General features: G+C 42.8%; 1 protein-coding gene across 1 annotated transcript; it reads left to right on the top strand.

Moving 5' to 3' along the window:
* Window positions 1–182: 182 nt before the first annotated feature.
* On the top strand, window positions 183–8,011 carry LOC136705809 (T-cell surface glycoprotein CD3 epsilon chain-like). Its single transcript, XM_066679583.1, has 5 exons — window positions 183–428; window positions 1,482–1,688; window positions 3,581–3,718; window positions 4,885–4,937; window positions 5,652–8,011. Exons 1-5 carry the CDS (start codon window positions 323–325, stop codon window positions 5,706–5,708), a joined length of 561 nt encoding a protein of 186 aa, XP_066535680.1. The 5' UTR covers window positions 183–322; the 3' UTR covers window positions 5,709–8,011.
* The last annotated feature ends 4,124 nt before the right edge of the window (window positions 8,012–12,135 follow it).

The raw sequence follows: 12,135 nt of genomic DNA, 5'->3' as shown, positions 1-12,135 counted from the left end.
AGAGACTTTTCTCCAAACAGCTTCTGTGTGAAAGAGCTTCAGCTCAACAATGAATTTGAAATAGAGAATGTGAGGAGAACCTCTACAGGCTTCTACAACAGGAAGAGAGAGAGAGAGAGAGAGAGAGAGAGAGAGAGAGAGAGAGAGAGAGAGAGGGAGAGAGAGAGAGAGAGAGAGGAAGAGTGAGAGCATGTTGAGAGGCAGAGGGAACATAGTAACGAAATAAATTTTGAGAGTTCTGAATTCGCTGAAGTTCATTTGATTGATTTTAGAAATCAGTTGTTTCTGGAAGAAGAAGAAGAAGAAGACGAAGAAGAAGAAGATGTTTGTGTATAAAGTGATTGGGGTCGTTCTGCTCCTGACGACATTTTCTTCAGTATCAGACGCAGAAGATGATCCGGAGCTGGACACAAACGTGCAGGAGTTGGGTAAAGATCTGATAAATTACTGAAAGATTTGTTTGGTTTTAAATTTCTCTGATTCAAAAAATGTTAAATAGATTTCAAAAATAAGGAACTTTTTTATTAAAAATGTGAATACATTTGAGCTTTTGCACCCTTTAAACACAGTCACTCGGTTCCTCAGAGAGAGAGAGAGAGAGAGAGAGAGAGAGAGAGAGAGAGAGAGAGAGAGAGAGAGAGAGAAGTTTAACAATATCATTTTACTGGATGTTAATTTATTTTTTATGCTTTGAATGTTTGTTTTGATCTATTCTTTTATGAAAATGTACCCCACTGGGTATACTCCCAAATTCAGTCCAAAGATTCATCTTCAAAAATGGAGATATGAGGTTTTGCTCCAGTAAACGTTTGAGGGTGAGTCCTGCACTCAGTCACCGTCGAAGGTAAAGAGGTCTTCTACAGAACCGTCGTTTACTCAGGAGCCCAGAAAGTTCCCTCATGGGACATGAGGCTTGTGACCAACATTCCACCTTCTGACGTACACCGACAGGTTCTAACGGTTCTCCTGCGCCTTAGAACCCTTTATTTTTAAAGCTGTTGGAGCAGGAAACGAACACATTTCTGAGAATAAAGTCAGGTTTACAGTCCTTTTGTTTCATTTGGTTTAATCCAAAACAAGGGGGAAATAAATGAAGTGTAAAAGTTTGACCCCGTCCCAGAACTGGGCCAACGACTTCTCCAGGTCCTGAGGGGAACCAATGGGAACACGACGTTTACACGTTCATAAACTTTACTGTGTTTACATCATTTTTCATCGCTCTCCAGTTACAACACGTTTCTCCAAAACAGTGACTTTACAGAAGGAAAGAAGCCTCAGTGGAGGGCAATGTATAAAGATTGTACTCAGAGTTCGGAGAGTTCCCATTGGTCACTCGTCCTGAGACTTACACACAGTGTGAAGCACGGCCTCTGTGTTCAGACGACGCAGAAACAGGGCTGTCCTTGCACACAGTGGCACTTCAACATACATTTCTCTCTGTTTATTGATCAGTCTGTTTCCCTGTGTTCCCTTTAAACTAGACGAAAGTCATCTGGTCATTGATGGCACCACCGTCACCTTGAGATGTCCCGGAGGAGCTGGGTCCATGTGGTACAAAAACGACAAAATAGTAAACACTGATGCAGTAAACGAAACATACACCTTAACAGATTACAGCGAGAAGAATGACGGCTTATACAAATGCAGCGCAAACAAAAAAGACTACTATTTCTACACCAAGCTGAAAGGTAAGTGGAGGAATGAATAGTGCTTCATCCCCATCTCCTTCCTCCTCAGGGCTGAGGGACAGGGCCGTGTTCTTCTTCAGAACCGTGCTGAGTTTATTTCAGTGCTCAGAGCTCACCATCGTCTCCTGGAACAACCTGTTCTTCACTCGTTCTTCTTTATGGGGTTCACAGGCTTCTTACATTTAAACCGACGCCTCACTGACAGCGAAGGGAAGTGTTCGAGGACAAGGGAAGGGGGGGGGGGGGGGGGGCACTGATCTGATACTGAACTCCACACAGGGTCTACGTTAATTAGGAGAACCTCGGCTACGTTTACATTTACTTACAGTCTTTTAAAACTATATATATTTTACTTATTTATATTCATTCATTCATTATCTGTAGCCGCTTATCCAGTTCAGGGTCACGGTGGGTCCAGAGCCTACCTGGAATCATTGGGCGCAAGGCAGGAATACACCCTGGAGGGGGCGCCAGTCCTTCACAGGGCAACACACACACTCACATTCACTCACACCTACCGACACTTTTGAGTCGCCAATCCACCTACCAACGCGTGTTTTTGGAGCACCCGGAAGAAACCCACGCAGACACAGGGAGAACACACCAACTCCTCACAGACAGTCACCCGGAGCGGGAATCGAACCCACAACCTCCAGGCCCCTGGAGCTGTGTGACACTACCTGCTGCACCACCGTGCCGCCCAAAATTTATTTATATATTTAGATTATATATTTTTAATATGTTTAACATGCTTTTTTTTTGTATTTTGCAAAAGGTCACTTAGTTTTTACACATATTTTGTGAGGGTTTTTTATTATTTATTTATATCTGAATAACAGAAACGATCCAGGTTTAAAGCTCCACAAAAACCCAGGGATTAAACCTTTTCAGACGGCATCCACCAGCCCTTAATTTGAAACAAATACAGAATAAAACACTCATGAAAAAAAAATAAAACATGTAATATATTCGTCTGTAACTTTATCCAAAATGGTTCTCGGGAAAAAACTGTGATTTTAACCCGAGTGAAGTGAAGGGACGCTGCACTGTAAGAAATGTGAATTTTATGGTGGAAAACTGTAGAAACATGACAGTCAATGACTATAAACTCTAAAAAAGTTTTAAAAAACGTCTGTTTCTGTGACAGTGAAATACAGGAAATACTTTAGATCTCTTTACTGTAAAAAATTGCATTATAATAATTATAATGCATCATACAAAACATTATTTCACTGTTAAACCCATTAGGGGGCATTACAAGAGTCCAAGAACTGGGAGGAGCTCCCAGAATGCCTTGCTTCTCCATGTTTTTTGTGATTTTCTTTGTTTTTTCTGTCTTTGAGACTTTTTGATTTTGGGTTGCATTCGGGTTATTTTGTGTATTTGTGTGTGTGTGTGTGTGTGTGTGCATGTTATGATGATGTGTGGTGGTCAGGGAAGTTCACCATCAGCCTGTGTTCCGAATGCTGGAGTGTGGCGCCCAGATACGACACATTTCTTTGGTCCTTTCGGCAATATCTCCTTTTAAGGGCTGACTATAGCATGCGGTTTGGCTTCATCTAAATACAGCTATATCTCAGTCTCCATTCTTTCATTTGTCACACAGTTTACGTGTTAATTTTAATGCGAAACAATGTTTCTTTCTTATTTTTACGTAAATACTATGACATTTTGCGGTGTAAATTACTGTAAATAAAACAGTTCTTAAATGTAAATATGATCGGCAAAATCGTGACCGTATATTACTCTACAGTGAAATTCTGGTAACCACAGCAGCCAGTTTTTTACCGTGAACTGTACAGATTTTATTTCACAGTGTGGGGCTGTGTCTGTCGGCTTGTCTCTCTGAGACAAGAGCTCATATTAATGTGTGTTTCCTTCTCCGTGGTCAGTGTGTAAGGGCTGTGTGGAACTGGACGCATCCTTGGCCATGGGGATCATTGTGGGAGACATTGCCCTCACCATCATCGTCGCTGCAGGCGTTTACCTCTGCGCCAAGAAGAAGAGCCCCTCCTCTCCCCCCCAGAGAGGTACGCACTATGTATCACACATAACATCCTCACTGTCCAGTTACAAACACGTATCTCCAAAAACAACCACTTTACAGAGGAATAACCCTCTGAACTGTCAGTGGGAGGCAGTGTATAAACATGTTATTCAGAGCCATGTTGGAGTGTGTCTATTGGTCGATTCGTTCTGAGGTTTACACACAGTGTGAAGGACAGCTGCTGTGTTCAATGGTGTAGTAAACACACACACACACACACACACACACAGATACAGGGGTTTCACTGGAGAGTGATGATACTTAACAACAATTATACAACACAATATATATATCACTAAAGTATACAACCAAACACCTAAATATTTAATATCACATCTATAACATAAACATGCACACTGTTATACATTTAACATAAACTACACAATAGAAATAATACAGATATAAAGGAACTTCATATTTACAACACTATGCATCCAGTAAAATGCCTATAATGTAATTTAAACAACACAAGTAAATACCGTTAATAAATAACACACACAGCGTCCCGGAGCCCTGAGCGGCCGCAGTGAGGAGCTTTGTGTGAGCCCTCACACTCTGAGACCCTGTGTGAAGCGCTTACTAAACCTCCAGAGATTACAGCCAGAGAAACAGCATTTCATCCCTGCCCTGAGCTGACTGCACTTTTATAAATCACCAGTAACACTTCTATCAGTTTTGTCTTTGTTAATAACACGTTTATAAAGGACTGGGGTTAAATCTGCGGCGCCCCGTGAGTCGTGATTAATGTTGTTGGTGAATCAGACCCGAAAGTATTGAGAGAGAAAAATAAATAAATAAACTATAGCTTTAGCTGTGGCTTTTAATCTTTATTTATATCATCAAATATAACAGAGTTATAGTTTATACCCAGACTACAGGACGTCACACACACACACACACACACACACACACACACACACCTTTACAAATACAAACATATAAACTGATGTAAGTCACAGTGGGACAAAACCTACCCTTTATTTAATAAAGAATTTTAGAAGTACGTAATCTAATCTAATTTTTAATTCTTTACAAATTACCCACATGCCTCAGTTACAGCTGAAAACATCTGCATTAACTCCAGCGTCTGTTTGATGTTTGATTGATGTTTACACAAATGCAGTGAATCTAATTACATTTATTTTACAGCGACACACGGACGTCAGACAAGCGCTCCTCAACCGCCAGAGCCCGACTATCAGGTAATGTGTGTGTATGTGTGTGTGTGTGTGTGTGTGTGTGTGGTCCAGATACGCATTAAAATCTGGGGACCTTCTTGTGGGGACCCCAAGCTGGACCTCAGCGTAAATCACTGGGTTCTGTGGCGAAGAGTTGAAGTCAAAGTTAAACTAAGAGTTAAAGTCTGAGTTAAAGTCAGAGTCAGGGTCCCCCTCAATGTAACAGAGAGCTGCTGGTTCACTTTATATCTGATGTTTTTCAATATTCTCTTAATCCCCACAAATACCTTGAGACTTTACAGAAACATGTTCACGGTGTGCGTTAGCGATCACTCAGTGATTAGACCACGATGCTGTTGTGTTCACAAACATATTTCAAATTAAAACAATGAAACAGAGCATCAAGAGTCACTCACAGAGTTCTTCAGAGCATCAAGGCTAACTTTAGCATTAGCTCACATTGTCACTGTTAACACTGTTAGCCTTGTCTGTTATAAACACCTCTTTCAGGTAATGATTTACATTTAAAAAATCACAAATCCCCGAGGACATGGTGAATTTATGCAGTTCACACACTGAGGCTGACATCATCAACTCTGACGCATCGGAAACATTAGCATTTAGGCGTTAGCTTGAAAAGAGCCTCGGGGCTGTTTCCAATAAAGTGGCCATGTGATGAAGAATTACCTTTGGAATTAACTTTTTGGGGTTTTATTAATTATTTTTTATTTTTTACAGCCTCTGAACCCCAACACACGCAGCAACGATGTGTACGCCAGAGCCAATCGGAAATAAAGAAGACCCTCAGGAGAAGATCTGACCTGAAAAAAAACAGCCTTTTATTTAAATTCTGTTCCTAATCCTTTGTGTAAAAATGAACAAAATGATGCAAACTGAGCTTTAAAAACGACCTGTTCTTAGTTTAACTGCTTTTAAAACAATAATCTAACTTCCTCTGAAACCGCTGCAATAACAGTGTAACTACAAGTTAACAACAATGTAATTACAAATTATTTGCAGTAGGGCTGTGTATTTAACGGCAGGTAGGTAGCACTCTATAATAAGACAACACTTATAAAGGCTTATTTATGGTTTAAAATGCCTGTTTTTTACAAGGTTATTAATTAGGTTGTAAAAACCTTATAACATAGAGATAGGAAGAGCAACAGTGACCTCTTTTTTGTCTGAAACTGAAAGTGTCAGAACTCACTGAGAATGTTGAGGTAAAGAATAAGCACTGAGCTGAGAGTGACTTTAGTCATTTCACATGTTAAAGTCCACTCCACATCATCATCAGCGTCTACAAAGACACTCTGTGGGTCGTTAATTCATTAAATGTTTAAACTCATGAACAAAGCTGTGCCGGAGCTGATGGGGTTAATGTCGACTGATGGAGGAGGTCACTGTTTGTCAAACCTCAGGTCACTGTTGCCCTTTCTACCTGTGTGTTATAACGGATTATTAATGACTATTAATGTATTAACAACATAATTAATAACTATTAACAAACAGATTTTAAACCATTTATAAACCTTTATAAGTGTCTTGTTCTAAAGTGGAACCAGCAGGTACCAACCACTATGTAGTAAAACACACCTGGGCAATTACAAGGGTAAATATGTACGTTCTACACTTTTTTATAAACGTCACAGCACCTGAATCATCTGTAACAAGAAATACATCATCTGTAGTTACACTGTTAATTCATGTGTTATTGATGTGTTACTACACAGTTAATACAGCACTTAACAGTCCGCGAGTGGTGCCACCATCTAACAGTGTCCTAACTGCACGTGGCACGAGTGAACAACAATGTAAAACTCTCTCTTGTTACAATCAGTGCAGCTGTTTTCACGAGTGTGAAATTTGCATTTTTGCTCTCTAGCGTCACCTGCAGTTAGGACATGGTCATACCATGAGTGTCCAAGAGAGTGCAACTGGATACAGTCCCCACCCAGGCATCTATTAGCTAATGTAACAGACCTGGGCAGATAGTGTTCTCCTCCAAGCGTGTTGAGCTCTCCAGTAAGGCTGCATCTCTCTCAGTTTGAAAAGAGCTGGTGGTAGGTTTCACTCAGGTCATAGCCTCACCTCAATCTTGAAGGTGTGGGTGATGGGGGAAAGTTACAGGGATAAGACTCTGATAAAATATAAATAAATATATAAACAAACAAACAAATAAATAGAGCTCCCAATGTAAAGTGTGCTTTTAAGCAGTAGATATGTGTGAAGTGTAAACACAGTGATGGAGAGGGTCAGGATAGAGTCAGAGCTGTGGACAGTGGAGGTGAATGGAACCAGACGTCGTCCTCTAAAAGCCCCTCACAGAAAGTGAGGACAGTAGATGGTGGGGGACAGTGGACAGTGGAGGTGAATGGAACCAGACGTTCTCCTCTAAAAGCCCCTCACAGAAAGTGAGGACAGTAGATGGTGGGGGACAGTGGACAGTGGAGGTGAATGGAACCAGACGTTCTCCTCTAAAAGCCCCTCACAGAAAGAGAGGACAGTATACAGTGGGGGACACAGGGCTGGTGTCTGACTGTAGTTGGGAGACAGTGGAGGTCACTGGTGGGAGGTGGAGATGTAGCTGAAGACGTGGAGACGTCTGGTTCTATTCACTTCCACTGCACTCACTCTCCATCACTGTGTTCACAGCCTAGGGTTTGATATCTTTGGCAGGTTTTGCTTCGTTTCTATAGCAACTTAATTATCCTTTTGATCTTTTGCTTATGTGTATTTTCTTAATCTTCACCAAATGTTTGGGAACACTGCTGTGAGGATTTGATGGCAACTGCTTGAACATCAGTGAGGTGTGGTGCTGATGCTGCGGGATTCGTTCTAACACCAACAGTCATCCCAGAAGAACAGGGTGGATCTCCATCACTCCAGAACACAGTTCCACTGTTCCACAGACCCGTGGCTGGGTGGCTTTAGCCTTATACACCTCGGGCTGACACCTGGCATTGGGGTTGGCCGTCGTAGGCTCATGTGCGGCTGCTACAGATGTTTGGACGTGGAGTGTGTGACCCCAAATGTACTATTTACATAACAGTGTGATACACCCATGTGCTTATTATTCTCATATTAAAGTCTTGTTTCCATTAATTAATTAATTCATTCAGTCTTTTATTCAAGACAGGAACACACCCTGTCGCACACTCACACACTCACTCACACACACTCACCCAGTCACACACACACACTGACCCAGTTACACACACACACACTCACCCAGTCACTCACACACTCATTCAGTCACTCACAGACTCACCCAGTCACACACACACTCAACCAGTCACTCAAACACTCATTCAGTCAATCACACAATCACCCAATCACTCATACACTTACACTGTCACTTACACACTCACCCAGTCCCTCACACACTCACCCAGTCACTCACACACACACACCCAGTCACACACAGACTCACCCAGTCACTCAAACACTCCTTCAGTCAATCACACAATCACCCAATCACTCACACACTTACACTGTCACTCACACACTCACCCAGTCACTCACACACACACACCCAGTCACACACAGACTCACCCAGTCACTCAAACACTCATTCAGTCAATCACACAATCACCCAATCACTCATACACTTACACTGTCACTCACACACTCACCCAGTCCCTCACACACTCACCCAGTCACTCACACACACACACAGTCACTCACACATTCACCCAGTCACACACTCACCCAGTCACTCACACACTCAGTCACTCAAACAATCACCCAATCACTCACACAGTTACTCACCCAGTCACACACACACTCACACAGTCACTCACACTCTCACCCAGTCACTCACACATTCACCCTGTCACTCACACACTCACCCAGTCACTCACATACTCACCCAGTCACTCACACATTCACTCACACACTCACCCAGTCACACACAGACTCGCCCAGTCACTCACACACTCATACAGTCCCTCACACACTCACCCAGTCACTCACTCACTCACCCAGTCACTCACACACTCATTCAGTCACTCACACAATCACCCAATCACTCACACACTTACACTGTCACTCACACACTCACCCAGTCACTCACACAGTCACTCATACAGTCCCTTACACACTCACCCAGTCACTCACACACTCATTCAGTCACTCACACAATCACCTAATCACTCACACACTTACACTGTCACTCACACAGTCACCCAGTCACTCACACAATCACTCATACAGTCCCTCACACACTTACATTGTCACTCACACACTCACCCAGTCACTCACACAGTCACTCATACAGTCCCTCACACACTCACCCAGTCACTCACACAATCACACAGTCAGATGGTGGTAAATTTAAACATAGCTCAGTGTGTTTTCAGACTGTGTCACGCCCACGGTGTGATGTCATCGTCAGAGGAAAATGTGTTAGAGAGATGATTCAGGGGAAAAGGCTGGTAACTGAGCGGCTTGTGATCAGTCACTGAGCTTCTCCACAATGAGATGAGAGACGGGAAACTAGCGCGAGAGTGTGTTCAGGCATGATCGCACACACTTGCGTCTAATGCACAGAAAAACAACCTGCAGGCTTCTGCAACTTTCCATCTCTTGTTTCACCCTCAGAACCTGCTCGCTGTAAATACACACACACACACACAGTGAGAAAGCCCCAATCCCAGCTGAGTTACAGGGCGCATTGGTTAAATCTCCCCCTACGACACGGGACGACCCTTCAACTCCCTGATACTTCATCAGAACACAAATAAAACAGAGCAGCGCTTCACTCCCAGGCGACTAGCACCGCTCTGTAGCAGCTCTGCACCAGTCTGCAGTGATATCAGAGGAGCTGCTGGATTTAGTTACATTTAGAACCTCATTCTCCTTCAGAAGAGTTCCACAATCAGAGATTACCCCCCTCTCCTCACGCTTCTGTGATATGGAGCTCAGCTCAGATTCTCATTCTGCAGAGTTCTGTTCACACTCACATTTCCACCTTAAATGATGCAGAATGTATTTCTTTCATTACTTAAGTACTTTATTACTGCAGAGGCTCCCCCTACCTGGGACCCTAGGCAAACTGGAGGGACAGGGCTAAGTGACAAGGGCAAGGGGTGAATAGGATGTCAGAGACCAGGCACCTAGACCTTTCCCACTAATGTGGAACCGGTTGCGTTCTCAGTCGCACACATAATATTGAAACCTATTGCACATTTCCACCAACAAAGACAGGTTCCTGAACCTGAAATGTTCGTTCCCAGCTGGAACCAGAACCAGTTGTTCTTCAGCAGGAACCATGAAGGCATGTTCAGCTAAAGAAGCTCCAGAAAGAGCTCAGAGACTCGGGCCCCATCCACACGGATCTGTCTCACTGTAGTGGAGCTGTATGCGCCATTTACCAGTGAACCCTTTATCCCCTGAAAACAAAAACATCTCAGAATGGGAACATGTTTTCACATGTGAGTGTGTGTCTGTGTGTTTTCTGAGGCTGTGGCCAGCTGGCCTCAAGGCGAGGTCACTCTGATCTGACCAAGCTGTAAACAGTGGATAAACCATGACTCTGTCCTGGCTCTGGTTCGGTCCTGGTTCAAACACACAGCGGCTCTGTGAAGGAACGCAGCCTCGGTTCCCCTCAGAACTGGAGCAGACGCCGTGGGTGAGGAGAGAGCACCAAGATTCTACCCCTGAGCAGAACCCATTTAGAGTTACAGAATATATTTGGAGGAAAAGGCTATGATTAAATGGATAAATAATGTTTTGTTTAAGAACATATTGTATTTTCTGTCATTTTATAAACGAGTTGCGATACAGAACGGTTTAACCTCAGTAACACTCTCATGCTTCATGTCGCAATGTGAGACGTCGTCACTGGTGTGTTATTATCGAGTGAATTATTGCTTAAACACACACTGGATGAGTTTTGGAAAGTTACAGTCTGAGATTTTCCAGATAAAGAACAAATGAAGTGTGTTTTCAGTGGGTTTCACTCTGAGCTTCTGAGAAGATCGTGGGTGTCTTACACACACAGGATGTTATATATGATAAATATTTGTTCGTGTGTGTGCGTGTGTGTGTGTGTGCAGTAGCATGATTAGGGTCTTCTACTGGTTCAAGAGGGAAACCGCAGTGTATTAGACGCTAGATCAGCAGCTCGTCAATAAAACCCTTTGAACACCTGCAAATGTGAGGTAGGTTTTCCGTTCCAAAAGTATGTAGGCACCCATTATATTTAGCTTTTAACACACACACACGCGTGTTTTGCTATTCTTGTGAGGTTCCTTCCTTTGAAACACTACAATTAACTATAACCCTGACCTTAACCTCAGTGACCCACAGTATTTCACTCTGTAGTTTTTCAAATTAAAGAAATTTAGAAATTAGATATTGTGAGGATCACTAAATGATATCGCAGTATGAAACAATGCCACATAGAACAGGTCCTCACAAATCCACAAAAACACACACAGCTTGTATAATCCCCTTAGAAAAAGGCCCTGATAGTATAATCAGACGCTCTGATGCAGCGATGCGTGGACCTAAGCTCACAGCCACCCCCCCAGGACTGGACTGTGGCGCAGTGGAACTATGTTGATGAGGAATGAACTACATCCAACCCGTTTGGAATGATCCGGAGCGGTTTTTGGGTTCTGAAGGACAGAGGAACACACACTTCGCTTCAGGAGACACGTCGGACGAGAGCGAGCTGTGGAGCACGTCTCTCTCTAAAGACGCAAGGGTTCATTTTTATCACAGAGACCACAAACGGAAATCAGCCAGACTCAGGTTCACAGGCAGAGTTTATTAATACTGCATATATTTGTACATATACATTAAGCACAGAATGAGTGAGCGGAAAAAAACAGTAATACATCCAAACTACATCTGAGCTGATGGAATAATACAGAGATCAGTAACAATCTGCTGCAGATGTTCATTCGTAAGGTACCTCCCCCGAAAAAGGCCTTTCATTAAATGTAATCTGTATCAAAGTCAAATAAAAGATTATTGCAACACGCAACAGGAACTGGAAAGTTCATAACAGACATTTACATCATAATCATCATTAGATCAAAAGGAACAAACAGAAATGGTAAAAAAATAAACAAAAACTAAGGACGACGTCATAGGAAGATGTTCTGTGCCACGCGATGCAGTTACCATGGCAACAGAGTGGGAATGACTCTTAAAGTGAAGTTGTTGTTGCTGTTGATGATGATGAAGCTCAGGTGTAGGTCACGGTCTTTTC

Source organism: Hoplias malabaricus, chromosome 1 (genome assembly GCF_029633855.1).
Source record: "Hoplias malabaricus isolate fHopMal1 chromosome 1, fHopMal1.hap1, whole genome shotgun sequence".
NCBI classification, from domain to species: domain Eukaryota; kingdom Metazoa; phylum Chordata; class Actinopteri; order Characiformes; family Erythrinidae; genus Hoplias; species Hoplias malabaricus.
Note: the sequence above shows the minus strand (reverse complement) of the source record. Positions and strands in the feature narration are given on the sequence as shown.